This window comes from Anopheles cruzii, chromosome 3 (assembly GCF_943734635.1).
Source record: "Anopheles cruzii chromosome 3, idAnoCruzAS_RS32_06, whole genome shotgun sequence".
Taxonomy (NCBI): domain Eukaryota; kingdom Metazoa; phylum Arthropoda; class Insecta; order Diptera; family Culicidae; genus Anopheles; species Anopheles cruzii.
In genome coordinates, this window is record NC_069145.1 from 52,843,522 (window position 1) to 52,871,184 (window position 27,663).

The 27,663-nt window shown below is 46.8% G+C and overlaps 2 protein-coding genes across 2 annotated transcripts in view; both read left to right on the plus strand.

The window, feature by feature from the left end:
- The first annotated feature begins 1,362 nt into the window (after nt 1-1,362).
- LOC128272492 (atrial natriuretic peptide receptor 1) lies at nt 1,363-13,012 on the plus strand. The gene is made up of 15 exons (XM_053010314.1): nt 1,363-1,747; nt 1,819-1,930; nt 4,613-4,778; nt 6,655-6,732; nt 6,823-7,099; nt 7,302-7,736; nt 7,810-7,930; nt 8,013-8,131; nt 8,347-8,425; nt 8,548-8,668; nt 11,062-11,587; nt 11,635-11,977; nt 12,046-12,659; nt 12,726-12,873; nt 12,937-13,012. Exons 1-15 carry the CDS (start codon nt 1,363-1,365, stop codon nt 13,010-13,012), a joined length of 3,600 nt encoding a protein of 1,199 aa, XP_052866274.1.
- Nucleotides 13,013-17,341: 4,329 nt separating this feature from the next.
- Nucleotides 17,342-27,663, plus strand: part of LOC128270587 (uncharacterized) — a 10,973-nt gene continuing 651 nt past the window's right edge. The window contains exons 1-2 of the mRNA XM_053007998.1: nt 17,342-18,379; nt 21,550-21,666. Of these exons, the coding sequence (XP_052863958.1) occupies nt 17,342-18,379; nt 21,550-21,666 (1,155 nt within the window). The remainder of the gene's footprint in view (nt 18,380-21,549; nt 21,667-27,663) is intronic.

Below are 27,663 nucleotides of genomic sequence, written 5' to 3' on the forward strand. Positions count from 1 at the left end.
AAAAAAAAACTATTCGACACCTAACAGACATTACGCACAGTGGCACGTTCCGTGAACGCAACAAGTGGTGGTGTAGCTTTGCCATTTCAATTGAGCCTCACCCAGAAACACCGGTGATGGTGATGTTGATGATGGTAATAATTTGTTTTTTTTTTTGGAACTTTGTGCATGATGCCAAAACACAAACTCCAAGAAGGCGCGTGGCTAGCGAGACACAGGGACACTCGAAATGCTCGGTCACGTCCATGGCACTCAGCCATTGCGTATACGGAATTGCGCTCAAGAATGCTCAGAATTGTTACGAGATGAAGGCTGGTGGTCGTAGATTGATTATTGCATTACTTCTTCCTGTTTGCCGAGAAGAGGAGAGAAATTTTGTCGGGCGAAGCACGTGGCCCAGCGGTTGTTAGTGTGTATTTATCTTTCAACTTCCATTCTCAGGCAGCTGCGATAAGCGATTGGCCAGATGATAGGATACGTGACCATGGACGATGTTTGTATGGTGTAGTTAGTTTACACACTTTTTTGACAAAAAATCCCTGCCCTGCCCTGTGACGGACAAGTGGTACGTTTCAAATTGGCACACGTTTTCGAACCGAACTGTTTCATCTTTGTGAAACAAAAACGCTACATTCGCGACAGCATTCGAGGAATCTGCTTGGATTGTTTGGATTGGACACAATTGTTTGCATTTATTTAAGTCAAGCCAAAACAAACCAAACTTTAAGGCACGATGTGTCGATTTCACCTGCACATCTATCAAAAAGGATTTCAACGTTCTCTTTTGTGGTTCTTATTTCTTATTTTGATCTCTCGGTCTTAAGCCCAATTGCTTAAGCACAACTTCCTACATGTTTTCCTAAGGCACTAGCGCTCCAAATGCGTACGTTTATCTTCCTCGCCGCGACTGATTTGGCTCATAAAGTCCTCGACCTCGTTGCAGATGTGCTGATTAAATACGAATGCTCGCCGCCGCCGCTCGGAGCATAAAAACAAACTGTTTGGAAAATTGTAACATCATCAGGGTGTGAAGCGTGCTTCTGCACCACTTCCGGCTCTCGCATCAGCGATTATAGCACCAAATTTATGCGAGAAATTAATTTGTAAATAACTACATTTTATTCGTTCCTCATGCAAATGAGCTGCGAGTGAAATGTTCGCGGCCCGCCAACCATCGCACCATCGCGTGACACTTGCCAGGCGCATCAGTTCCGGTACTGGTACTGTCCTGGGATGGCACTCCCTACCGAGGCCAGTGGTCTAGAGGTGCCGACGTCGGTGTAAGAGACCGACGGTGTCCTAGGGGCTACCTGACCCGGCCGGCTTGCAGTAATAAATAATCGAAATAATTCGCACTACGATATGGCATACGTCGCGGCACCGTGGATCATCGTGCTGCCAGTGCTGCTGGAATGTATCCTTTTCCTGCACGCTCTGTGCGGTCCCTCAGAGGCCCATCGTCACGATGGGCGGATCGCGCGTCCCCTAGAGGACACGGAAATCGGTCAGCTGCTTAACAGCTTGTGCGAGACGAACCGCGACCCAGATGACGGCTACATCTTCGAAGAGGACGATTCCGGCATCCTGGCACCAGCGAGTGTGGCGGGTGCTAAGGGAAACGGGTCGAGCCCATCTGGGGCGGACCGCATCCACAAGCGAAGTCTCAACCAGCTGGAAGTGCTGCCGGTGGCCGACGATACGAACTACACCGTGTACTACGTAGGCGTTCTGATGGCATCTCATTTGGGTAAGCTACCGACCCGCCGGACGGGGAACTGGCGTTTATTGCAAGTATCGTGTCGTTTTCGACTGCCCCAGACTCACCGTTCGATCTGGAACGTTGCGGACCTGCCATCGATTTGGCACTGGAGCTGGTCAACCAAAGTCTGATGAAAACCCACCAAGTGAAGCTAGTGAAAGTGCAAGCCAGGTGAGTGAACTCGGTTTTGTGTCGGCGATTGTAAAGCATGTAAGCAGTAATGTTAGGAATGTCACTATGTAGACGTGTCAGAGTTCAAAGATTTTAGTAGCTTCATGTATTGTTACTTAAGAGTATGTAGTAACGGAGCTAAAATATAATATCGTAAAATGTGGGGATGAAAGCAAAATATCATTATCATATCAGGCTGAGTGTATCCAGCAGACTAGTGCCAACCAAATAATTGTTGTAGGGTGATCCATCTAGTGTTTGGATTTAAAACTTCCGATTACTTGACCTTGAAAACGTCAAACTTCCTTCTGGAAATTTTAAACTTTTAGTAGAAATTGCCATCGATCCCATCGATGATAAAGAATGATATTCAGAAAGAGCCAAGTCTGGTGAATAACGCGGGGAGGAATAGCAACTCCCATCCAAGTGATTTGATTGTATCCTGAATCAGTTTTGTTTTTTGGGGCGCCTGGTCTCTGAAGCCACCGGCAACCAGGCGCCTCCATTTTTATTAGAAAAGGGGCTTTTTGGTCGTTTTCGATCAATGCATGGTTCAAATTGATCATTTGATGTCAGTAGCGATCTGAATTAACGTTTTCATTAGGTTTTAGGAGCTTGTGAAACACCACACCTTTCTGTCCAATCAAAAAGTCCGTTTTTTGTAGTAATTGGACGCTTTTCAGGCACAAAAGTTGGCATGGTCTAACCCTTTCAAAGATCGGTTGCAAACTAAATTAATTTTTTTTTTACCTAAACTCATTTACCTGATGTCAAAACAAGGTAATGATGAATGAACCACTAAACTGGGAAGTCCCAATCGATAGGTACAGCTATTTTTTTAACAGTCCGGTTATCAACTCTTAGACCTAGTACAAAACGGGGCACTTGCAGACCGTTGCAGAAAATAGGGAAATACTCAAAATGTTTGGTGGTTCCAAAGCGGTGAATCTTCAACTCAAACTGTACGAAATTTGAGCTTCCACCTCGATAGTTATGTTAATGAGCAGAATTTTTGAAAAATCCGTGCGTCGTGCAAGAGAAGCCAATGCATCGACAACAAGTTACTGTTTGATATGGATTTTAGTTTGACTTCATCATAGGCCCATTTCTCTTTGAAAATGAAGAAGGAAGTGCAGTAACCCTCGATGGCGTACGTTGCCGGGAAATGTTGGCTTGGTCTTCGGCGAAATTGAAGCTGAATCCTTGGACGGCATTTGGTTTCAAACTGACGGCGCTATACAGCAACAGCCACAATGGATCAACAAAAGAAGTCAAAATATAGTTTGTATTCACTGAAAAGCAGCGTGTCAGATTAACCTCATCAGCTATCGGTTAGCTTATCTTTATGCTACTTTCGTTCTACTTCCTTATAATGTTGATTTACTATCATACGACGAGAACCCTTAAAGACCCATTTGTTTTTCATGGAAATCTGGGTAATATCTAATATTTATACATTCAAACAACTCATTGCAATCAATGCGTTCCTAATTGAGAGCGTGCCGCGTGTGTGTCGTTTACATTAAAATGCAAGTGGCCAAGTGCCCAAGGTGTCACATTTCGTACCATTCTTCAAGCGCCTGGAGCTGAATTCCTCACAAATTTGCTCCATAAAAACCATCCACGTCCCGGTCATAGCCATAAACAGCACGATTTGTCCCAACCTCTCTGCTTATGCAGTGCAACAAGCCGCTTTCTAGTGAAAATATTTTCGTGGCGATGTACGTGAGATGATTGTAATTCCTGAAATTGGCCTTTCCCTCTGTTGGCCGTCCCGGTGTCTTCCGTGGCTCACACGTACACACACACACACACACACACATCCACACGCTGTGCAATTCGTTTTCCTTGGGCCGTTCGCAAAATTACCACACTTTTCGGCCAGCCAGTGTGCCATCATGGGCCGTATGCCTATTTGTGGTTCACTTGTGTCGTCGTCGTGACCCCTTTTCTGTGCTCTGTCTCAACCTTCGCTCCCTCGCACCGGAAGTGGGCCCGGAAGGAGACCACAGCAGTAAATGGGCATACTTATGTAAATGATGTGTCCTTTTCGTCGACACATCCAACATTGCATTCTGTTTATTTTTGGGGGCCCCCTTCGTCAATCACACACGGGCGCGATCTGCTGGCGCCAACGAGCCAAAGGCATTAAAATGAAAAGGCCATTCTGACGGCCGCTGGCTGGCTGGCAGCAGGATGCCTGCGCCGGGGCGAAGATTTGGAACTCCACTCCACATCCGCAGCCAGTGTTTGTTCGCCAAAGTGTGCAAACACGGTATCCGGACACGTCTTGATATATCTGACAATCATTTGACGCCGTCAGCGCCGTCGTGATGAATGAGAGCTGCACAATGATCCAGAGAACGGCGGCATGCGAAGTCAATTAAGGGTGACACTAATAAAATCGACCTAAAAATCTCGCCCCTTGGAAGCCGGGAAATGCCGAAAGCAGCACCGCTGGAAGTCCGTTTCAGAGATTAAAACCAAATCTAATTCGTCTCGGACAGATGAGCATCGCTCCAACGAATACTGGGGCCGCCGTGCTTCGACGTGGAGCGAACAGTGCTGTAGCCCCAAAGACATCCCAAAGTAGTGCACATTCGCATCACAACTGCCCTGTCGATTCTATAGTAATGAACTTCAATTACTTTAGCGTTGTTGTGATGCCAATTTTCTCCACAGCTACGCCTCTTGTTCCGGGTCCAAGTCTCCCGGGCTGGCCGCGGACATGCACTTTAAGTACAGCGTGATAGCCTTCATCGGGCCAGCCTGTGCCTTCGCCCTGGAACCGGTAGCCCAGCTGGCCGATTACTGGAACACTCCCATCATTACCGGCATGGGCGATCAGGTAAGCTACCATCGGGATTTTCACGACCCACGACCAGACGGGTGCATCCTGCGGCCGTTCGCCCCTCGCGTGCTCTTGGCTCGATTTGAAAAGCAAATTTATTTAATGAATCACCGCAATTAGTGTTTAATCTACCATAAGGCAATCAAAGCTTGGCGCTCGTCTTCGCGAACCCTCGCGGTCCGGACTCCTGCTCCGACGGCTGTCGACAGGATAATTTCCTGATTGGTCCACTATCTTTAGCGCCAACGGCGCATACATGCGCCCCGTCTTAATCCCTCGCTCTTCCGCGCCAGATGCCATTAAATGTCGCCTCGGCAGCTTACTGCCAACGATATCTGTCTTCGCATAAAAGTCCACCCGCCGGACCACTGGACTCGGCCGTCCGACCGAGGACCGAGGGAAAGTGAGGCGGCCACGATGACTTCTAAAAATACAACTCAATTTGCCGATCATCGCTTGACTGCCGACCATCACGATATGCACGGGTCGGGTGATTTGGTTGATCTTGTCACCACACTTCAGCCCCCCGGCCCATTCGCCATGGCCCCCCGCGGAAGGATAAGAAAAACCGGAGGAAACCGTATTGTATCCGGTTCGGCTACCCACCACACTCCGATCCAATCACTTTCCCGGGAGTGCTCCGGGTAGTCCAGGCAAATCCAATGGTCCTTTTTGCTGACGTTCACCATGAACAAGTGTAGGATTTGTTTCTGTTTTATTGCATTGACCGTTTCTACGCTGCTCTTCGTGCTCCAGTGCACTGGCGGGATATTGTTACATGTGCTTCGTTGTGTGTAATAGTTTATGCGCATAAATACATAACTAAACGGCATAACCCCCGCTGATAGAGCAGTCGGTAGTGCTCTTCGCTGTCACGCAGCTGGCCTGGGTTTTGAATCCCGGGATCGGTTGTCACTCAACCGGCCATGGTTTCGATTCCCGATACCGGCGTGACAGGGGGGTTGGCGCGGGGCTAACAATCCCGTCCGTAAAAATTAAATGTTACAGAAGAGCATCGGAGATTAGCATTGTCTCTGGTGCCAGGCCAAGACTGCTCAGTGGTTGTAGCGCCAAAAAAGAAGAAGAAAGAAACGGCATATAGCACAGCATTGGCAGCATGAGGAAGGTTTGAGAAAGTTAGGTCTTCTCTAGCTATAATCTGCGCTGCACCAATTATCAATAGCGGTGTCCATCCTAAGCGAGAATATAATCAAATTATTCGCCGGCTCTTTTCTATTGTCTTAAATATGCTTACTGAAAACTATAGAAGAGGTGGAAAAAACTAGTTTTTATTAGTCCTCATCCTTCTGCGCGTTTAATGTGACGAAACAGTCGGCATAGTCGTCATTTCAGGATCTCGGACTTAATTGACTCAAAGTTTTCCGAGAGATATCTTAATTACCTTTCAACTGGTCCAGTTATGGCCTCTGTCTCGTTTTGATGGAAGTCCTTTAGTGTTCTGTTTTATATTGACTGATAGTATTCTTTAATAATAGTTATTGTTACCTACTTGTTTGTTTTTTATTCTACTCCATTCAAATATCTGAAAGTGCGTTCTCTGCTTTCGTTTCCCAAAGTCCGCCTCTTTCATACTAATTACACAACCGCATTCGAATCGGGTCAGCAGTAGGAAAGTAGCATCTTAACGCGCATCACCTTATCGTCGTAATGTACTGCTTTTTGGCTCCTTCTTCCGTTGACTCCTTCTTCGAGAGCCTTCCCTTTGGTATCAAGTTCTTTTTTTCAGATTTATGTCATGTATTAGTACTCTTACTGGTTCCCGGGAGTTCGTTGACTAACTATGCGCCCGTGTTGGCTTCACTCTGTGGACACAATATAATGTAAGCGTTCTTTCCTTGCGACCCCACCTCAGCCCCCACAGGAAGGTGAACTCTCGGTGACGTCCGGAATATTGGGTCGCCTGAGCAACAGGTGGAAAAACGATAGCTCGGTAAGATAGGGACACAGCTGGTGGTGACAGCAACCCACGTTGGCCTTCTTCCTTTACCGGACACCTTGTGTCGTGCGGGTCACCTTGCAGGGCATTTTTAAGGACAAATCCCGCTACCAAACGCTGACCCGCATGTCGTACTGCCAGTGCCGGCTGAAGCTGGTGTTTTCGAGCATCTTCCGCCAGTTCGGTTGGCGCCACATCGCCCTGATCATAGACCGGTCGGATCTGTTCTCGCTGACGGTCGGCAAGAACCTCGAGTACGGTCTGAAGGACGAGGAGCTGCTAAAGTTCACGCGCGAACTGGACGGCAACGACGAGGAGGATCTGATATCGTACCTGAAGGATGCCAGCATGTACGCCAGAGGTTTGTGAACTCTCCGCACCAGCCAGGGCTTCACGGGGCCTGACTGTTGATCCCAATTAGCTTGATGTTATTGAGTGTTTTATGTTGCAATGAGAGGTACAGTCGGCCCCCACAGTCCATTACCACACTACTACACGTACACGTGCCGTGATTATGCCGCCTCGGTCCCAACTCCCAAATCTCTTTCCACACCACTTCTTAGTAATAATTCTTTCCGTACGCGGATCGCTCGTGAGAAGATTCATGCTGTCTGCGCTGGCGCTGGGCATGACGCGCGGCGAGTTCACCTTCCTGGACGTCGAAATCTTCCAGAGCTCCTACTGGGGAGACCACTACTGGGAGCTCGGGGACGAGGACGACTTCAAGGCGCGCAAGTCGTACGAGGCGCTGCTCCGGGTGTCGTTGCTCCAGCCGACGAGCTCCACGTACCAATACTTCGCCGACAAGGTGCGTAACCGGGCGAAGCGCGACTACAACTACACGTTCGTCGAGGACGAGGAGGTAAACTTCTTCATCGGTGCGTTCTTCGACGGTGTCATCCTGCTCGGCATGGCCCTGAACGATACGCTCAACGAGGGCGGTGACATACGTGACGGTACGGCCATTACCAGGAAGATGTGGGGACGCGACTTTGAAGGTAGGAAGCCAGGCTGCGGAGAAGCTTCTAGTCCGACCGACCGACACCCGGGTCTTCTGGTCTTCGCTTCCAGGCATCACCGGACATGTGCGAATTGATGACAACGGCGATCGTGACGCTGATTACTCCATACTCGACCTGGATCCAATTACCGGCCGGTTCGAGGTGGTGGCGCACTATTACGGTATTACCAGGTAATGTCTGGTCAACAAATCAACACCACCAACGCCACCCATCCCCACCGGCCACCGTTCTGCTTTTTTACGTATCGCTCAGAGAATACTCGCCGGTCAAGGGACAAAAGATACATTGGCCCGGCGGACGCGAGGGCCCACCGCCGGACGTACCCAAGTGTGGCTTTCTCGGATCGTCTCCAGCCTGCCAGGGCAACAGTGGTGAGTGTGTCTCCATGTCTTTCCATCGTCCTTGCTGTCTTTCGGGGCGAACATTACCGTTTTTTCTCAACCCACGGCGCTTCGGGGAGCAACGATTATCGTTAAATCACCTCCCAAACGCAGATAATGATAATGACGCCCAGCGTTTTGCTCTGTCTCTCGTTTTCGCCGCCGCCCTGCTGTTTGGCTCCACTAACAATCGCGTCGCTCTGTAGAAATGGTGATCTTTTATGGGCTCGTCGGATTCGGCATAATCTCCGCGTTTGCCGCGGCCGTCGCGTATATCTTGTGCAAGTAGGACTCTCTCTCCAATGGGTTCTGGCTTTTGGCCGGGACAGTGCTTCACAGCGAATATTCATTTTATCTCTCTCTCTCTCGTTCTGTCTTCCTCCCTCTCTCTTTCTCGCGCGGAACAGACAAATGAAGCTGAATAGCGAGCTGAATAACATGTCCTGGCGAGTTCGGCCAGACGAGGTACTCTTGGAGGTGGGCAAAATGTTTGGCAGTAAAATGGGTCTGCAGAAGCTGAACTACGAGGTAGGTGTACCGTTCCGGACTCATTGACGCTGCAAACGCGCTCCTAGTTTTAATTGCTAGCGCCAGCTAATGAATTATTCAGTCCAAGCAGACCAGTCAGTCGTTTGATGCTTAGTCTAGTCGATCAATTATTGGGCGCCACTACAGTCCGAGTCACCCACTGAGTTATGGCGTGAAACGATATTTCAGCATCGCCTCTGGCACCTCGCTATTGCCAGGAAACATTCACGTTGTCCATTTCGAGGTGGAATTTTCACACCATCCAATCAGAGATATTTTCCCGCCACAGCCGCCGATGCCATTGCTCTTTCATAATTTTCCATTGCTTTGCATCTGCTTTAAAACTATTAATTTACCGCGCTGCAGTGAGGAGCGCAAATAGTAGGCTGTTCAAAAAGTTTCGAGCTTCAGTAGCAGAGGGCGCCTAATTTCTGTTTTGTTATGTTGGTACACTTTTCATATGAACGTATGTGAAGTTTCATTTCAATCTGTCAATTCATTCTTTGCTTACAAACCATTTAGTATCGACGTGTCTCAGTGTTTTTAGAGTGGAAAAAATCAAGTATCGTGCATTGATTGGAAGAGCAAAGGAGATTTATAAACGAATGTTGAAAGTATAAAAGGACTCTTTGCCTTCAATTAATACAGTAAAAAGATGGGTTGCTAAATTTAAACTTGGTCGTACAAACTTTGAAGACCATCCACTGAAGGACAAAATTCGTGAAAAATGACATGATTTGCAGAAGAAAAAAGTCCTTTTTCATCAGGACCGTACCACAAGAGCATTTTGACAATGGCAATTAATTAATTAATGTTCATGAATGTTGGAACATCCCCCGCATTCACCAGATTTGGCCCCCAGCGACTTCCATCTGTTTCCAGACCTAACAAAATTCATGCGCGAAAAGCGTTTTTCATCAAATGTTGAAATCGTATTTCACAGTCCTTCCCGATTCAGGGATAGCATTCATAAATTGGAATCTCGTTGAAACAAGCGTATTGATGTTCAGGGAGGCCATACTGAATAAAAAAGTGTATTTCAAGTAATAACATTGTGTTTGTCTTACCGAAGCTCAAAACTTATTGAACAACCCAGTAGAAACGGTGATTTGGACACTGAAAAATGAGTAGAGAGAGAAGCTACAGCATATCTTTTCTTCTAACTTTCTGGAACTCCACGATTTCTCCGAGAAAGTATTAGGTCTAGGTGTTAATTCGTGCGGTTTTTATTCAATATTTATAACCTAATTACAACAACATAACGTATAACTAACTTATTGAAAGTATTGCCCGTCGTTAGCGACGACTTTCTCCCATCTTTCGGGTAATTCCTCGATTCCGTGTCGATAGAAATTCTTATCCTTATCAGCGATCCAGTCAGAGACCCATTTTTCTATACCTTCAAAAGTAGTGAACCGCTGTGCTGCCAAATCGTTGCTCATGCAACGGAACAGATAGTAGTCCGAAGGAGCAATGTCTGGAGAATAAGGCGGGTGGGGTAACAGTTCCCATCCGACATTTTCGGGATAGGTTTTGACCGGTTTTACGATGTGGGGTCGAGCGTTGTCATTTTGAAAAATCAGCTTATCGTGGCTTTTATCCCATTCTCGTCGTTTTATGGCCAAAGCTTTGTTGCAAATGCATTAATTGTTGTTTATGGGATTGTCCTTCAATAATTTCATCAGGTTTTAAAAGCTCAAAGTACACCACACCTTTCATATCCCACCATATGCACAGTATAACCGTTGCGCAATGAATATTTCGCTTTGGTTGCGATGGACCTGGTTCACCAGGCTGTATCCAGGGCTTTTCACGTTTAGGATTCTTGTAATAACTCCCCTTTTCATCACCAGTAACGATTCGGCACAAGAACCCCTTTTTCTGCCATGCAAGCAGTAATGAAAAAGTACTTCCAGCAAAAAAGGCTTTATCAGGAACAAAACTTGACATGTTTAAATGCTAAAAACAGGTGTTGTTTACACTTTGACCAAAAAATCTATACTGCGTTAGATGCGTAATGACAGTAGCTGTCAAACACATATTTTATTTCAAAAATATTCGTTATATTTAGTAAGCAGTGCCATGTATTGTAAAACCGCACGAATTAACACCTAGACCTAATATTATTTAATACTTTTCAATTTATAATTAAGAACTGATATTTTTCTAACGATAATTTAATCGTTTTAAAATCGTGTGTTACTCTCAGTTATCTGAACTCGAGAGTTATCTGAGCAGTTTACAATATCATTGCTGGAATTTTTATTAATTAAGTCGATAGATTATTAAGAACAAGTCGTCCATCTTAGCACCGGTACTGGGTCTTGTGTTTTAAATATACTTGTGTTAGAGGTGGAATGGAATTGACCAAAATTCTTACATCATTTCCATAGAATTTTTCCCTACAGCAGTTCGGTCTCAATTCGGGCCGCGTTTCGATAGCGTCGGGAAACTCGCAGCTTCCCGCCCAACTGTTCACCACCATCGGCATCTACAAGGGTGAACGGGTGGCCATTAAGAAGGTGGCTAAAAAGAAGGTGTACATCACGTCGACGCTCCTGTGGGAGATCAAGCAAGCGCGAGACGTCAACCACGAAAATACGGTCCGCTTCGTCGGGGCTTGCATCGATCTACCGCGCCCGACCATACTGATCCTGACGGAGTACTGCCCGAAGGGTAGTCTTAAGGACGTGCTGGAGAACGAGGCAATCCAACTGGACTGGAACTTCCGAATGTCGCTCATACACGACGTCGTCAAGGGGATGGCCTATCTGCACAACAGTGACGTCGGAGTGCACGGCAAGCTGCGTTCGTGCAACTGTCTCATCGACGGGCGCTTTGTGCTGAAGATATCGGACTTTGGTCTGCGCACCCTGACCACACCGTCGGAGTACGTGCGGGACCAGAACTACTACAACAGTAAGCCGCAGCCGGTAACCGGCACCGATCTAACTGTTTTTGATAAGAACTGTACTTCGCAGAGCTGCTGTGGGTCGCTCCGGAGCTGCTGCCGGCCACCGTCATCCCGGGGACGCCAGCCACGCAGATGGGCGACGTGTACTCGTTTGCCATCATCCTGGAGGAGATAGTGGTCCGCGGCGGTCCTTACGAGACGGCCCGCCAGTTCATGGATCCGCAGGCCATCGTCGAGAGGGTAGGCCAGCACGAGAGTCCTCCGTTCCGGCCCTTCGTGGGCCAGCGCGATTGCCCACCGGATTTGCTCGACCTCATGGAGAAGTGCTGGTCCGACAGTCCCGACAGTAGACCAACGTTCTCGGGTATTCGTAGCAGTGTTCGGCTGATCATGAAGTAAGGTTATATGCAGAGTACCATCCGCACGAAAGTTCCATCAAGCAGACATGCCATTTCCCTCGTAGGGGCTTTTGCGAGAACCTGATGGACGACTTGTTGCGCCGCATGGAGCAGTACGCCAACAACCTCGAAAGTCTGGTCGAGGAAAAGACCGAGCAGCTCAGCATGGAAAAGCGGCGCACAGAGGAGCTGCTGTACCAAGTGTTACCGCGGCCCGTCGCCCAGCAACTCCTCGCCGGCGAGATGGTTCAACCGGAGCAGTTCGAGTGCGTAACGATCTACTTTAGCGATATAGTTGGGTTTACGGCACTGTGCGCCCAGAGCCGGCCGATGGAGGTGGTCGACTTCCTGAACGACCTCTACAGCACATTCGATCGCATCATCGGGTTCTACGACGTGTACAAGGTGGAAACGATTGGCGACGCGTACATGGTGGTGTCCGGATTGCCGGAACGCAACGGACGTGACCATGCGCGGGAGATCGGATTGATGGCGCTCGCCATCCTCGATGCGGTTAAATCGTTCACTATCAAACATAAGCCGGACTACCAGCTGAAGATTCGTATAGGCATCCACTCGGGACCGGTCTGTGCCGGGGTTGTTGGCCAGAAGATGCCTCACTACTGTCTGTTCGGGGACACCGTGAATACTGCTTCGCGCATGGAGTCCACTGGCCATCGTGAGTAGTCTTGGCACGCCCAACAGCTCCTTGGAAGCGCCTCATTGTTTCTCATGCGTTTTGCAGACCTCAAAATTCATGTATCGGAAGCGGCCAAACTGATACTGGATAAGTTCGGCACGTTCCGGGTCGAGCTGCGGGGTGATGTGGAGCTTAAGGGGAAAGGCATAGTGACCACCTACTGGCTACTAGAGTGTTCCGAACCGGACCCAAGGTAACTCGCCCTGCGCCAGTAGTTGAACCTTTCACATTCATCATCACCTGTTTCTTTTGCTAGACCGCCAACACCGATGAGAAACTACAACGAAAGCGAAGTTCCGTTTCCGATTCTATTTCCCGCCATCGGAAAGTAGAGCCCAAGTCAACAAACCCTTGAACGCTCGAGAGTGCCCTTGTAACTGTCAATGTTAGTCAACTCAGTGTCTTTCGCTTATTGTACCGGGTGCAGTAATACCTACCACCTTTCCCTATCGAAGGGTCCACACGTAACCATGTCGAAGAAGCTCACTTCACTTCCGACCATCATCACTCTGTGTCAATTGTATCAATCGTGGAAGCTACAGACCGGCTGTTAGGTAAAACACCAGCGCCCGCCACGAGGCGACAAATCAAGTACCAGTTCAGATTTACCGTATTGTAATCGATTTATGGGCAACAACGATACCCGTTTTACATGCACTATTTAGACGTACTTTACTGTGGCGTATGATGGAATAAATCGCTGTGAAGCGCAAACGATAGTGTGTTAACTTTATTTTACAACATTCCGCTACGCACATACCAGGTGTACATATAAGCTGTGTACATTACCATTACATTACCAGGTGTACATTACCTTATTTTTACACCAGGTAAATGATTTCAGGTCGAAAAAAATATATTTCGGTTTGCAACCCATCATTGAAAGGGTTAACTATGTCAAGTTTTGTGCCTGAAAATGACGTATGGCGGGGATTACTATTTTTCTGCTCCTCTTGAAGAAAACTGCTTCGGAATCGCACCAAATGCTTGTCGGGACTTCTGTTTGGAAGATCGCAGTGCTTTGAGTGGGTTAAAAAATTTCAAAATGGCGACTTAACAAATAAAAGCGTCGAAGGACTACAAAAAACGGACTTTCTGATGGGACAGAAAGGTGTGGTGTTGCACAAGCTCCTAAAACCTGATGGAAACGTTAATTACGATCGCTACTGACAACAAATGCTCAATTTGAACCATGCATTGATCGAAAAACGACCATAAAGACATTTTTCTTATCAAAAATGGGGACGCCTGGTGCCCCGTGCCCTGATGCACCAGACGCCCCAAAAAGCAAAACTGTTTCAGGATACTATCAAATCTTTTGGATGGGAGCTGCTATCCTCCCCGCTGTATTTGGCTGTATTTATCCTCCCCGTTGTATCCTCCCCGCTGTATCCTCCCCGCCAGACTTGGCGCTTTCCGAATATCATTCTTTTTCATCGATGGAACACGTATTGGAAGAGCAGTACTTCGTTTTTCTACGAAGAAGTCGAAATGCGATGACTAATTAGTTTAATTAAAAAGAGGAAGAATTCTTTCGTCTGAGAATCCATGATTTAGCAGAGAGATAGGAGAAATGTATAGTTAGCGATGGCACATACTTTGAATAAATTATTTTTTGGCTTTCTATTTAAGAAAAAATTTTTTTTTGGTCTAAAAAAACAACGGATTTAAGCTTATACACCTGGTAACCATATGTAAGTCTTTCCTGATCTAAACGACAAGTATCATTTTTGCGTGGTAAGCTTATCGAACTGATATACACTAACCCTAATTGAATAATTTTTCAATCGCTACGGAGGCAAAGGCTGCAAAAGGAACATCAAAGTTTAAAGCTGAAACAAATGTAAAAACTATCGTATTGAAGCAACTGAAACGGTGGCCAAACCAGGACGGCCAGGAAGGTTCTACTTGGTATATGGTGGGACTTGCAAGGAACAATTCATTATGAGTTACGTCCGTGTGGCCAAACACTAAATTCAGATCTCTACTGTCAACAACTGCACTGTTTGAAGCTACCAATTGACCAGAAATGACCAGAATCGGCCAACAAAAGAGGTGTTGTGTTCCATCAGGACAACGCAATACCACTCCCGCCTGTAGTGACTCGCCAAAAATTCTGAATGTTGCCGAGAAAGTTGCATTTGAAAGTGTTTTTGTTTCCTTGGTAGCGTATTCGGCACCCATTTTGCACACAGCTTTCTGAAACTCAATACTCCGGTCAATATATTGATAACATTGTCCCATGAGATGTATTTTTTTCATTTGTCACGGTTCACGGCTTAATATTTTTCGATCGTTGAACATTTATTCGAAAGGTTTATTCACTACATTTATGTATGAAATACAATTTTTGGTGCAGAAAATTTGGCTATAAGAAAAACTTATTTCCAAATTTTTAACTATTCTATTCTAAAAAACTATTCTTCAACTCAAACGGTACGGTATTTGAAAAGCTCATTTCATTTAAGCTCATTTTCATCTCGGTGGCTTTGTTAATAAGCAGGATTATCGTTTTTGGGGTTCGGAAAACCCACACCTTGTGCAAGAGAAGCCAATGCATCCAGAACGAGTGACTGTTTGTTGCGGATTTTGGGTCTGGCGACATCATCGGCCCATTTTCTTCGAAAATGAAGAACGAGCAGCCATAACCGTTGACAGCGTACGTTACCGAGACTGGTTCTTCGACGAAATTGAAGCTGAAAACTTAAACGACATCTGGTTTCAACAGTATGGTGCTATTTCAGGTGCTGCTGTTTCTAGGCGTCTTTAACGTGGATCGTCTTCAACGCTTGTACGACCTCGTTTAAGTTTAGCAACCCATCTATTTGCTGTATTAATTGATGGCGAAGAATCCTCATATACTTTCAACATTCGTTCATAAATTTCTTTTGCATTTCAACCTTCAACTTACTCCCACAAAACTTATTGCACAACCCAGCACATGACTCACATTTAATTTAATTCCCCCGTGTGACCTGTGGGCGCCTCCATCGTCTTTCACGAAGCCACTAGCGAAAGTGATTCAAAACGTATTTACCTAACCCGGTCCGGGTTTCGCTCACAACGCTCCGTACGCTCTCCGACGGTGATTTACCATTTAATGGAAGTTCACCACGAAACGCACCACGTTAAGCGTACAAGAGCGTGTACCGTCCGGCGTCTGTTTACATTCAACAAATACGAAGTGCGCCCATTGGCTGCCTGCAAACCGTAGTCGGCAATTTCCGTACATAAAAAACCCTAACCCCAAATGCTAACAAAAACCACATGGCACCTCCACGCGCCCAATGCGCCACGCCGAACTTCCGCAGGGTGTAAAGGGGCCTGTGCCGCGGAACTGAATGGGACTCTCTGTTTACAAATCGTAACGCTGCGTACACAGCCACGAGAAGCACTCGCGAGAGACTCGAGGAGCCTTGGAGAGCATATAGTGATCCGTCGGCAGTCGGAGAGCACAGAGAGCAACGGGATCGGCGCATTCGCGTTCCCAGCAACTAGGACACGGGGCTAAGGTACGCACCGCAGTTCGAGTGACCAACTCGCAGTCAGTTTGCTCTCGTGACACGACGCGCACGGTCGACGTGCGTTCTGCGGTGGTGTTTGCGGGACAGCTTCCGGAGGCCCCCAAATGTGAGACGGAAGAAGGAAGGCGACCTTTAAAAGGGCCCGTCGTTCGAAAAGTTTCGCCAAAACGACCCAGTTGGGAGTTGCAGTGGCAAGTTGGCTCTCCTTCCCGTCGGTGAGTGTCGCTGGGCTGCGGTGCGGTTTCCCTCGGTTCGGTTGCAGTTCGGTTGCAGTGTCCTCAGGCTAAATGCAAGTGGCAGTAATTCTTGCTGCAATTTACTGCGTCCTTGATGGGTCCATCCAGCAGCCGAGAGTGTTTTGTGGCGTTGTTTGAAAGTGCAGTAGACCCCGGTGTAGCTCGAAGAAAAAGTATTATTTTTGTATAAAATTCTAAAACTGGCAGAGGATACTGTTCGGTCGGTTGCTCCCGAGAAATTGTCGCACTCTGTGCTACGAGCAACCAGGCGCCTCCATCACGCCCTCCTTATCGTATATCAATTTCAAATTGGTAGTAATTATCTGCCTAACCGTGCTCAGAACCGAGTGTTTGTTCGTTCCCGTGGACCAACGCGGGTGAATCTTTACGCGGATCCTTTTGCTCCTTTTTGCTGCTCCTTTTATCATATCTCGTTCCCAATCGTTTCGTTAATGGTTCCCCGTTAAGCTCTCGCAGGAACAGCACGCAATGCAAAGGGAATTAATTCGTTCTCCTTGTGAGTCGCCTGTTCAACGAAAAAGTGAGCTTCACCGTGATAGTGTTACTGCTTCCTCCCGGAGGGGTTAGTTCGGTTGCCGTATCCGATCATAGTTTGTGATAAAACCTGGTCCTTCCTGGTGAGCAAGCAGATGAGTAGCAGCAGTGCTGCCGTTGGATGGCTCGGTGCTTTGGGGTGCGCTGCAAAAATGGAACTCGAACACCGTGCTCGTGATGAAAGTGCTAATCATGGTTTTATGATCTCGAGCCGTCCCTCCGGTCCGGCGCAAACCCCCCGAAGTGGGTATCAGTGCAGTCGTTGAGCAGCAACGGAGCTCCCGGCGTATTCCGTGTGTGAGTGTGTGCGTAAAAGCCAGCAAATAAGAATCGTCCCTTTTTTCCGATGAAAGCGAAAAAAATGCGCATGAAGTACGGCAAGCTGTTTATTTTGTTCATGATTTGCTTCAATCTGGTCGTGTTCTACTACTCCTGGAAGTACTTCCTCAGCAGTGGCCACTTCCTGGCGGACACGTTTGCCAGCGGTCCCGGCCAGAGTCACCCGGCGGCGGGGGTCCTGCTCCGGCCGGCCGAGTCGGTTCCCCTTGCCAGCTACGAAAGCTCGTACCGTATTGGCGATCCCGGAGGAGCTACGCTGAACCGATTGCGGCTTGCGCTAGCGCCAACATTCAGCGAGCATCCGGCCGGCGGCCGGATGTCCTCGCAGCATGGCAACGGTCAACGTGACCGTGTCCAGCTGACCAACGGCTACCTGCGGCGTAGCATCACGTTCGTGTTTCGCGATTTCTTCGACTTTGACAACGATCTGCTCCAGTCGATCGCCAGCGTCACGAACCTGATCCCGCACGCGAACGTGTTTGTGATCGCACCGGAACTGCCGTACCCGCCGCTGGACATCTTCAACGCCGCCTTGCTCTCTACCGGACCGGGTCGGGTGGCACCGGGCCGGAACCACAGTTCCGGTCCTCCGAACGTAGGTTGGTTCGAAAAGGGCAGCAGCGTACGGTTCTTCAGCCTCGGCTACGACGTCACGAAGTCACTGCGTGATACGTTCCCCATCATGCACGTCACCACGCGCTACGTGTTGTTCATGCCGGACAGCGTGCGACTCACCGGGCGGGCCCTCCTTTCGCGGATGCTGCGCGAAATCGATACCCCGTCCGGTGACGAGCTGCTCCTGCAGCAACATCAGCATCTGCTGCTGCGCCAAAATGCCAACCAACAGCCGCAACAGCAGCAACAGCCGCAGCAACAGCAGCGGCAGCAGATGTTCGATTTAAACCGTAAACAGGAACGGCGCATCGTGGCGGTACCGTTCGCCTCGAACCAGAAGGCCAACGCCAACTGTGTCCAGATGCTGCTCGACCTGCCCAACTGGACGCTCGAATACGTCACCGGCAACGAGACCGACAGCTGCGATATGGTAATTAAGTTAATTAATCAGCCCGTCAGCCCGTCACCGCCACGTTCTTCCTTTGATTATGGGGCCCCCCACCATCATTATGCTGGGGCCGCACGCAATCCGAAACAGGGAACTGGTGTCCCAATAGGGGAAGCACGGGAATGATAATGGTTTTCCGCAAATCCTCGCAATCCCATCGCGGCCATCATCGTATTCCATCATATTCTCGGTCGCGCGGCATTGCGCTGCGCGAAATCAATCAAACGGATATCCGGAAGCCCCAATTCCGCCGCCCACAGCCGCCTTTTTGGTGGCGCTTGGATATGAATACTTATTTTCCGGCGGTTCGGGTGAATATTTGTCACAAAATCGGCCGCCGACGAGGATGGCTTGCAAATGTCATAAGCAATCGGTGGATGGCGGTGGCTTCGTTTCGGTTGGATGGTGGTTGTACATATTTTTTGGGCGCTTTTTTTTGCTTTCGGCGCTTTTGGGAATTGGGAACCGTTCGTGACACCGTATCGTGACGGGTGAGAAAACGGGACGCGGAAATTAAGCCTATTGTTCCTAGTGTGCAGTGGTGTAAGCACAATGCAGAAACCGTCTTTTCGCTTGCATGGTTAGTTATGAATATTGCGATCTTTTTTATTTCGTTGTACGGTAGGTGTGCCAACGATCGATGGAGGGCTATTCTTGATACATTTTTGGGATTGTTTAGTTCATCTTTGCTTACTTGTATTTTCCAATAACTTTTATACATATAGAAGTAGTTGATAACAGCTTTCGTTTGAATATGGCATGGCATCAGTGTTTTACTTTTTTGATCTAATTTCTTATTTCTTATTTTTAAATGAGGGAGTTTAATAATTTCCACTTCTTTCCTTTTCTTATTAAATTATGGTTATCTAAATACATGTTGACATGAATAAGACATGTTTTTGGAATATTATCATGATTTCAAAGCATTCAGAACATTGAAAATGAGTAATTACAGTCGTGCGCCACAATTCCGCTTCAAAAAGTGAAGATAAAACGTTCGCAAAAGAAATAACTTGAATGAAATGTGTTTATGCATAAATTCAAACTTTACCTAACATATTGATAGGGCACGCTCTTTGGTTGAAGTTATCCTATACTCAGTTACTATTTACCTTTTTTAAGGCAAAATTACATCTCATTAGTGGTGTATGCATTTATAATCATATACCAAATAACTTTGTTCAAATAGTGTTCATGTTCAGTACCTCAAGATAGAAATGTTGTTTTCACTATTGGCATAAAAAAAATCTTTTCTACCTACTTAAAGTTAGTGCATGTGTTTTGCTATTCTTTAAAATCTCTTTAAAATTATCATCAACCTCATGACACTGTCACCATCCTGTTCGGAATTATTTCTCGTCCACATCGAGCGCCAGGATGAAGAATGCTCCGCCCATGGCTAGGGCAGCAATGTCACCGTCAATCTGGTAAACATTTTCGACAGCTGACTGGTGCATCAACAAAAGCTTTTCGCTAAGTCCTTCTGTAGGGACCCCCAGTACGATATTATTTTTTCCGCTCGGTATCTCTGGATCTTTGCCCAATCTGGTGGCGTATGTCCTCCGAATGGAGCTATCGTCTTCAGCATCTTGATAAGCTTCATGAACGTTTCGAACGGACCAGGCGATGAAGGTGAACAGTGAGGGTAACACAACAACGAGAACAGAAGTTTGCGAAGAATTTTTAAATTGTCCCACCGATTAAGGTTAATACCAGATAACATGTTCCCCGCGATTCTTATGTTAGGTCAGACGGTGCTGTTCAGTGCGGTATCTCTTATTCCATTGACATTTGTTGTAGATTTTTTCAACAAAGTGAATTATCCAACCGAGGTTCGACATTGAATATTATGATCAATTAGCCTTAAGATCTGCGCTACCTTCAACAGGAAAATCGACCGTCATGAATCTTTCGAAGTTGAAAATAGTAAGATTTTGCCTATGCTATTCCTGCAACAAATATGATTTTCAAATCAGTTAAATTCATTCAATCAACCAATCAATCTTCGAAAAAGACATTATGTAGCGGGGCATAAGTTTAAAGCCATAGTGACAAGGATAATTTATTATGACGAGTGTTATATTATCATTACACTGAATAGCAAAAAGACGCTTAGCTACTGAACATTTGCATAATGTGCGAAACTATGAGAATATCGTCTTTGCAAAATGTAATTTCAGAGTTCTAAGAGCAAAATTATGACAGGAAAATGTCATTTGGATTTAATCTCGTGTACGTGTGGAAGAGGCCATTTGCGGCCAAAGGTGTATCTAAGCACCACTAAAACAAGTTTAGTTGAAATTGGAAGCTTTTAGTTTTTCACACCAATTTCCTTCGCATTGAACGGTAACAAAGCAACTAGAATAGAGTTAGTTATTTATAAGTAATAATAACATGAGTTTACACAGGTTTTCATATTCAAACTGCAAAATGAAGACTGAGAAACACACGTTGACAAGGCATCATTCTGTTTCTGACAACCGAGTTAAGTGAAAATGAAGGTTGTGTTCATCATATTAAAGCTGTTGGTAGTAAGAATTCAACACCCCAACGAATTGATAAACGTATAGTGAACACCTCAACTACAAACCCTCGTCTATCCGTCAAAACTATTCAACAAAAGCTTCAACCAGAGTGTAAAGTAGAACCTTCTGTACATGGCATCCGACTCTATAAGGCAAATCTGGCCAAGTAGTGGCACACAGCGACTGCCCAGTCACCAATCCTGGGCGAGTAATCGACCTAATGAAACGAATCATTTTACTGCAGTACGTAAGCAATGTTCTAATTTATCGGCCTCTGGGCCCAGACCGGTCCTGCGTCCGGGGTTCGGTGACAACGTTCCACTAGCCGAGGCGCTGGCCGCAGAGGTGAAATCATAAAATATGCACCATCTTGGATTGCACCCCAAAGAACAATCACCGGACCGGACCGGAAGACGGCAGGCTCCCAGAGTCGGAGGCGGAACCGTGCCATTCCAGCCACCTGCAATCAGATACACGCGCGCCCGAAACAGGTGCTCCCGAATGTACTTCATCTTGCGCCGATTGTGTTTCGCCGAGCTCCACTCCGTTTCACTTCTTTGTTACTTTATTGTTTCATTTCTTACTTGCCCCGTACCCACTTGTTCCGTTTCTTGGGATTTCTTGCAGTTCAAACAAAAGCACGCCATCCTGGTCGAGACGGAGCTGCTGAAGGAGATGCCTGACGCACTATCGGCGCCCTTTCCGGATATGTTCTACATACAGGCCAAGTTGGCGGGCACGAAGGTACGTAGCTCTTACCCTAACACCACCGGAGACAGGGAGACCTGCGAACGATTTACGTTTTCTTTCACACCAACACACGGTAACATAGGGGCTGTCGGGTGCCGCGGGGGGAGCTCCTTTGGACCGCGTCACTCATACGCCCTTGCGTCCCGCAAACGACGGTTTGCCGCGACGGTACTGATTGCATCTCCGTGACCCTTAAGGATTGCTCCTTCGGCCCAACGACAGCGAGAAAGGTGGACAGAAGTGGCGCCGTAACGTTGTGGGCTGCGAAGCGTAAAATCATTAAACATTACGAGTCTCCCCCGGGAAGCGCTATTCCTTCGATTTTCCGGAAGGGCCCGCGTCGGGTCCCGAAACCCGATTAAGCGTTGCGGGGAGTCCTGCTACCTTGGCCATCCCCGGGCTCGAAAATGGCTGCCCTGGCTTTTGGGTCCAATTTATTGTACCTACCACCAGTTGCCGCCACTCGGTGCCGGGCTGGTAACGTCGTTTATCACAATACGCCTGTCAAGCGGAAGGTTAATCCCGAGCCTGGCTGAGCATGAATGGAAAAAAGTGATGAAAAAATTTACCCTCACACACACGCGCGCACGCGCCCACAAGTGCCCTTCGACGGCGACGGCAGAAACCAGGAAGAAGGACCCATGCGCCGTGGTCCTCGGTCCACCGCCATATGCGGCGCTGGCAAATGGTTATATGAACACTTCATCTTTTCGTCCTCCCACTGTGACTTTTTCCACGCACACACACACACCCCAGACACACACACAGACACATTGGGGCTACTTAGTTGCCAGCGCGAGCCCTGGAATGTAGCTAACCACTGGCGATGGTTCCTGCGATGAATTTTAAAGCCAAAGCACCGTGTTCCGTTTGCCGTGTGCAAGGACATGGCACGGTTGTGCCTTTGTTGCAAACGCCACCTTGAATACGAATGACGGCCGCTTCCGGTGAACGAATTAAGCCAATGTCGCAGAATCGCAGAAGTTTGACCCACAGCTTGATTCCGTTTCGGCAGTGCCGATTTTCCAATCGGTTTCCCTACTTTTGTCCCCGTGTTTTCGGGTCCATTACGCCGTTACCTGTTTTAATGGCTCCTCGAAATGGGCGCTTTCTTGTTCTTTTGATTTTTGCTCAAGTTTTGTCGATCAAACCAAGATTTTTGCAGTTGGGCCATGGTGTTACGTGACCAGAAGAACTTTTTTATTTCCCCCGCCAAAACTTTCTTTTCCATCGAAAAACACCGATGAAAAGCTATTGCCGAGACGCATTTTCGTATGTTCACCTTTTCTTCAGTCCTTTCAAATCCTATTTCACGAACCGGAACCTAAAGCTTCTTGGAGCTCGCTGTCCAGGGAGGGTTTACCGATTACGAAGGATTGCGGTCTCTAAAAGGAATCTCGTGAACTCGTGAGCTCAAGCGACCCAACTGAAGAGAGAAGAACGAGAGACTGTTGGCTTTTGGGCAAGGTTTTTATGCGGCTCCTTTCACTAATAGGTTTGCGATTGAATAAATTTGATTTGTTTCCCGACCCATTTAGCGATGAGCTAGCTGGCATCGTCGTCTTCCGTGTGCGCCGAATCGCTTTAACGTTCTAAAGTCCACTTTCGGCTGGAAACTGACCCACAGAAAAATGGTACACTAAAACTGGATAACTTTCATTCAACAGATGTGAATTGCTAGTTGGTTCTACTTGCAGTCCATTTCAAAATGGAATCAAATAACTGATTGAACCCAGCATACGGCTGTTATTTATAGAAACTATATCAACTTCATGGTTTCCTACATTTACTAGGTCTAAGAGTTGAGAACCGGACTGTTAAAAAGATGGCTGTACCTGTCGATTGGGACTTCCCAGTTTAGCGGTTCATTCATCATTACCTTGTTTTGACATCAGGTAAATGATTTCAGGTCGAAAAAAAATTATTTCGGTTTGCAACCCATCATTGAAAGGGTTAAAGTATGTCAACTTTTGTGCCTGAAAATGACGTTTTGCGGGGATTATTATTTTTCTGCTCCTCTTGAAGAAAACTGCTTCGGAATCGCACCAAATGCTTGTCGGGACTTGTGTTTGGAAGATCGCAGTGCTTTAAGTGGTTTAAAAAATTCCAAAATGGCGATTTTGACTTAACAAAAAAAAGCGTCGAAGGACTCCAAAAAACGGACTTTCTGATGGGACAGAAAGGTGTGGTGTTTCACAAGCTCCTAAAACCTGATGAAAACGTTAATTCCGATCGCTACTGACAACAAATGATCAATTTGAACCATGCATTGATCGAAAAACGACCAAAAGCCGTTCCTGTTTTCTAATGGAGGCGCCTGGTGGCCCGTGGAATCAAGCACCAGGCGCCCAAAAAACAAAACTGTTTCAGGATACTATCAAATCACTTGGATGGGAGCTGCTATCCCTCCCCGCGTTATTCACCAGACTTGGTTCTTTCCGAATATCATTCATTTTCATCGATGGGACACGTATTGGCTGAGCAGCCCTTCGTTTTTCTACGAGGAAGTCGAAATGGATGACTAATTAGTTTACTTAAAAAGTCGAAGAATTCTTTCGTCTGGGAATCCATGATTTAGCAGAGAGATAGGAGAAATGTATAGCTAGCGATGGCACATACTTTGAATAAAATAGAAATCGCATTAAAATTTTATAAACGTTTTTTGTGTGTTAAAAACAGTCCGGTTCTCAACTCTTAGACCTAGTATACCATTCCTCTGTAAGAGAATCATAGTTGGTTGTAGTGCTAGTGACTAGTCGAATGATTATCGGCTATTGCCCGGTTTGATACATTAAAATATATTGTTTTATGAATCACTCTCAGAAAGCTTCGGTGATTGAGTCAGTTATTTAAGTTAAATTTAAGCTCACTTATTGTTGGACACTCTGATCAAAGTTCCAAAATATTTCCATTATTTTGAACCATGTCGCGTGACTCTTCACTACGACATTCCTTGGTACATTCCATTCCATTACTTTACATAAACAGCCTTAAAGAAACGATACGATTTGTAGTTAATTATCGGCATACTAGTGTGTGCCTACCGGAGGCGTCTCGCATCGCATGATGGTGCAATCGTATGAGTAATAAAAAAATACTCCCCCCTATTTGCAATAAACCAGTCGACGATGGTTGCCGGAATTTAAAATTGCCGATGCCGAGAAAATTTCACCCATCGTAACGCTCACCCAGCAAATTTAAACCTTTTCCTGCTCCAGCACTTCCTGCTCCAACTTGATGACGGTGGTGTCGATGATCATGATTTACGACACACCCCGCGTTAGAAAGCGCGCGCCGTCGAGAGTCGAGTCTACCAATTTCTGATCCGAGAAGTTGCACATCATCATCGCCGTGCGCGGGAATCGTGGAACGCGCTATCAAGTGCCAAACTTAACCAACTTTAAGCAGTAATTCACACGCCGTCGGATCCTTTTCCGGATCGGTCGGTGGCTCGTAGACTAGGCAAACACCCGCCGGGGAGCCGTCGGTCGATTGGCACGGCAAAAAGGAAAAACTGGAAGCCAACGGCTAAGCGGCTCGTCAAAGCAACACGGAGGCGACCGCCGCCATTCATCGTTTGGATAGGACGAGACAACGGGGGGTACCTACCGCCACACCGGGCAAGCCGGTATTATGAAGATAAATATTTGAGTTTTACGACGCCGGCGTCTTCGTCGACGCCGGTGTGACCTTCCCAACCGAATCTCACCTCGAATCCGCACGTTCACGGAGCGCGGAGTTATTTCTGATTTTCGGCCCGCCGCTATTTACGTACTGGAAAGTACATTATCCTGGAGGCTCGCTGTCTTGGCGAATCCGCAGGATGCGAATGGGTAGAATCACGGAACCGGCGGATCACAAAAACGCTCTGAATGGGCCGCCCGCCAACATCTTGGCCTCGGGATGATGGGAAAGCGAAAGCGGCCAGCTCGCTAATGGTGCCATAAAGATGATGCCGCCCGCCGCGAGTACGACGAAAGTCCCAATGTAAACACTGCTTTTTATCAAACAATTGTTAATGAAAGAACCAACCAACCATTTCCGGCTCCGGCGTTTCCGCGTTGGTTCCGCCATGGCCGGCCCAACGACGTAATGAAGCGTTCGCTTTAAAAAGTCATTTCAGCATCGAGCAAAATCGAACGGAAATATCCCTGCCACCGGGACCAGGATGCCGGACTGTGTCGCCTGTGCGCCGTTTCTGGCAGCACTTGAAATAATGATTACGCTACGCAAGTCTGCGTAGTACGCACCAAATTTAAGCATTGTTTCTCGCCGCATGCGATCGGAATGGCCAGCTCGGATGAGAGGAGGAAGTTGCTCGAGAATTTAATTTCGCTAACGACCGCTCTGTTTCGCCCCTGTCACGCCGCCTGGTGCAGGACTGGCCTTCGGATTGGCCTCACGAAGCCTTTACACATTACCAGCCTAATGACTCCTCCCCAGGCGCCCGTGTGTGTGTGTTTGTGAAATTTGTAATTCAATTTAATGCCTTCCCGAAGGCGAAGCTACTGGCACTGCTCGAGGGCGAGAGCTTCCCCCGTCCGGTAGCCGAAAGCTTTCCCCTATGCAAATAAAGCAATTTACTCTGAGTCGCAAGGTGAGCCTTACTTTGTCAGAAAAAAAAACTCAAGTATTGAGTGAAGTGCACACTTCCTTGCTGAACAATGTCTTGTTCTTCAGCTCTAACCTTTCCGAAACGGTTCCCTGTAATTGTTTTGTGCTTCGTCTTTGGTGTTTACTTTAATCGTGAATATTTTTTGTTCATCAGCGAATGCCACATACTAAATATGAGACGAATACGTTAGTTTATCACTTTGTCACAACCACAATTAAATTTTGCGACCTCAAATAGAAGCGTTTTCATTGCAATAGACAGTGTGGAAATTACTTGACTTAAGGCAAAGATTAATGCCAAGAACGAGTAAAAAACCTTTCGCTAGTTTTACTTCTACAGGGTGGCAACGTGAAAGTGATACACTCATTCGAGAGCTCATCGTTTTAATTTTTACAGCTATAGGTCCGATCTTTGTTTACTATTTGAAAAAGTACTATGTTTATAGTCTATTCATACGTGATAAAGTCAGTGATAAAGCTTGTGTTTCGTTAACCAGAAAATTGTAATGGATTCTTAAAGAGAACAAATCAAAATCTTGCATCTTCAAAACATCACAAACATTCAGATATGGAGAAAGCGGTCACAATTGAACTTGACCAGATTATTCGTGTACAGGACTATCAAACGGTTCAAGGAACCTGGTACTGTTGTCCCCAAAAAGAAACCGGGGGAAAAAGCGGGCTGTACGGACTTTAGGGTAATCAAAGCGGTGAAGGAGCGTATTCGACGAAATCCGGCCCGCTCGGGAAGAAAAATGGCACGTGAGATGAAAATGAGTCACACCTCCATGCAAAACATAATCAAAAAGGATCTTGGATATAGCCCTTTTAAGAAACAGAGGATTCATGGATTACTTCTCAAAAATATTGCCGACAGGGTGCCAGATCTCGGATGCTCCTGAAGACGCACGCTGCTCACAAGAATAATTTTTTCGGACGAACATTTTTTTACTTCAGAGGCAACTTTGAACAAGCAAAATGATCGTGTCTATGGCGGAAGTCTTCGTGATGTACCAGCCGGAAAAAAGGGGTCGAGAGGTACCAAAATGCATCAGTTGTGATGGTTTGGGGAGCAATATCAGCAAAAGGGAAACTACCACTGTTATTCATCGATCGGGGCGTGAAAATCAACAAGGAATATACTTGCAAAACGTTATCAGAAGCCATTTGCTTCTTGTGCCAAGGAACTTTTAGGAGATAAAGATTTTTGCTTTCAACAGTATTCAGCACCTGCGCATAAAGCATTGGTTGTTTAGAAATGGTGTAAACAAAATTTGCCATGTTTTATCAGTTCCTCTGAATGACCCTCATCGTCTCCAGATTTGAACCCACTCGATTTCAGTATTTGAGGATACATTCTAGGAAAGTTAGACGACG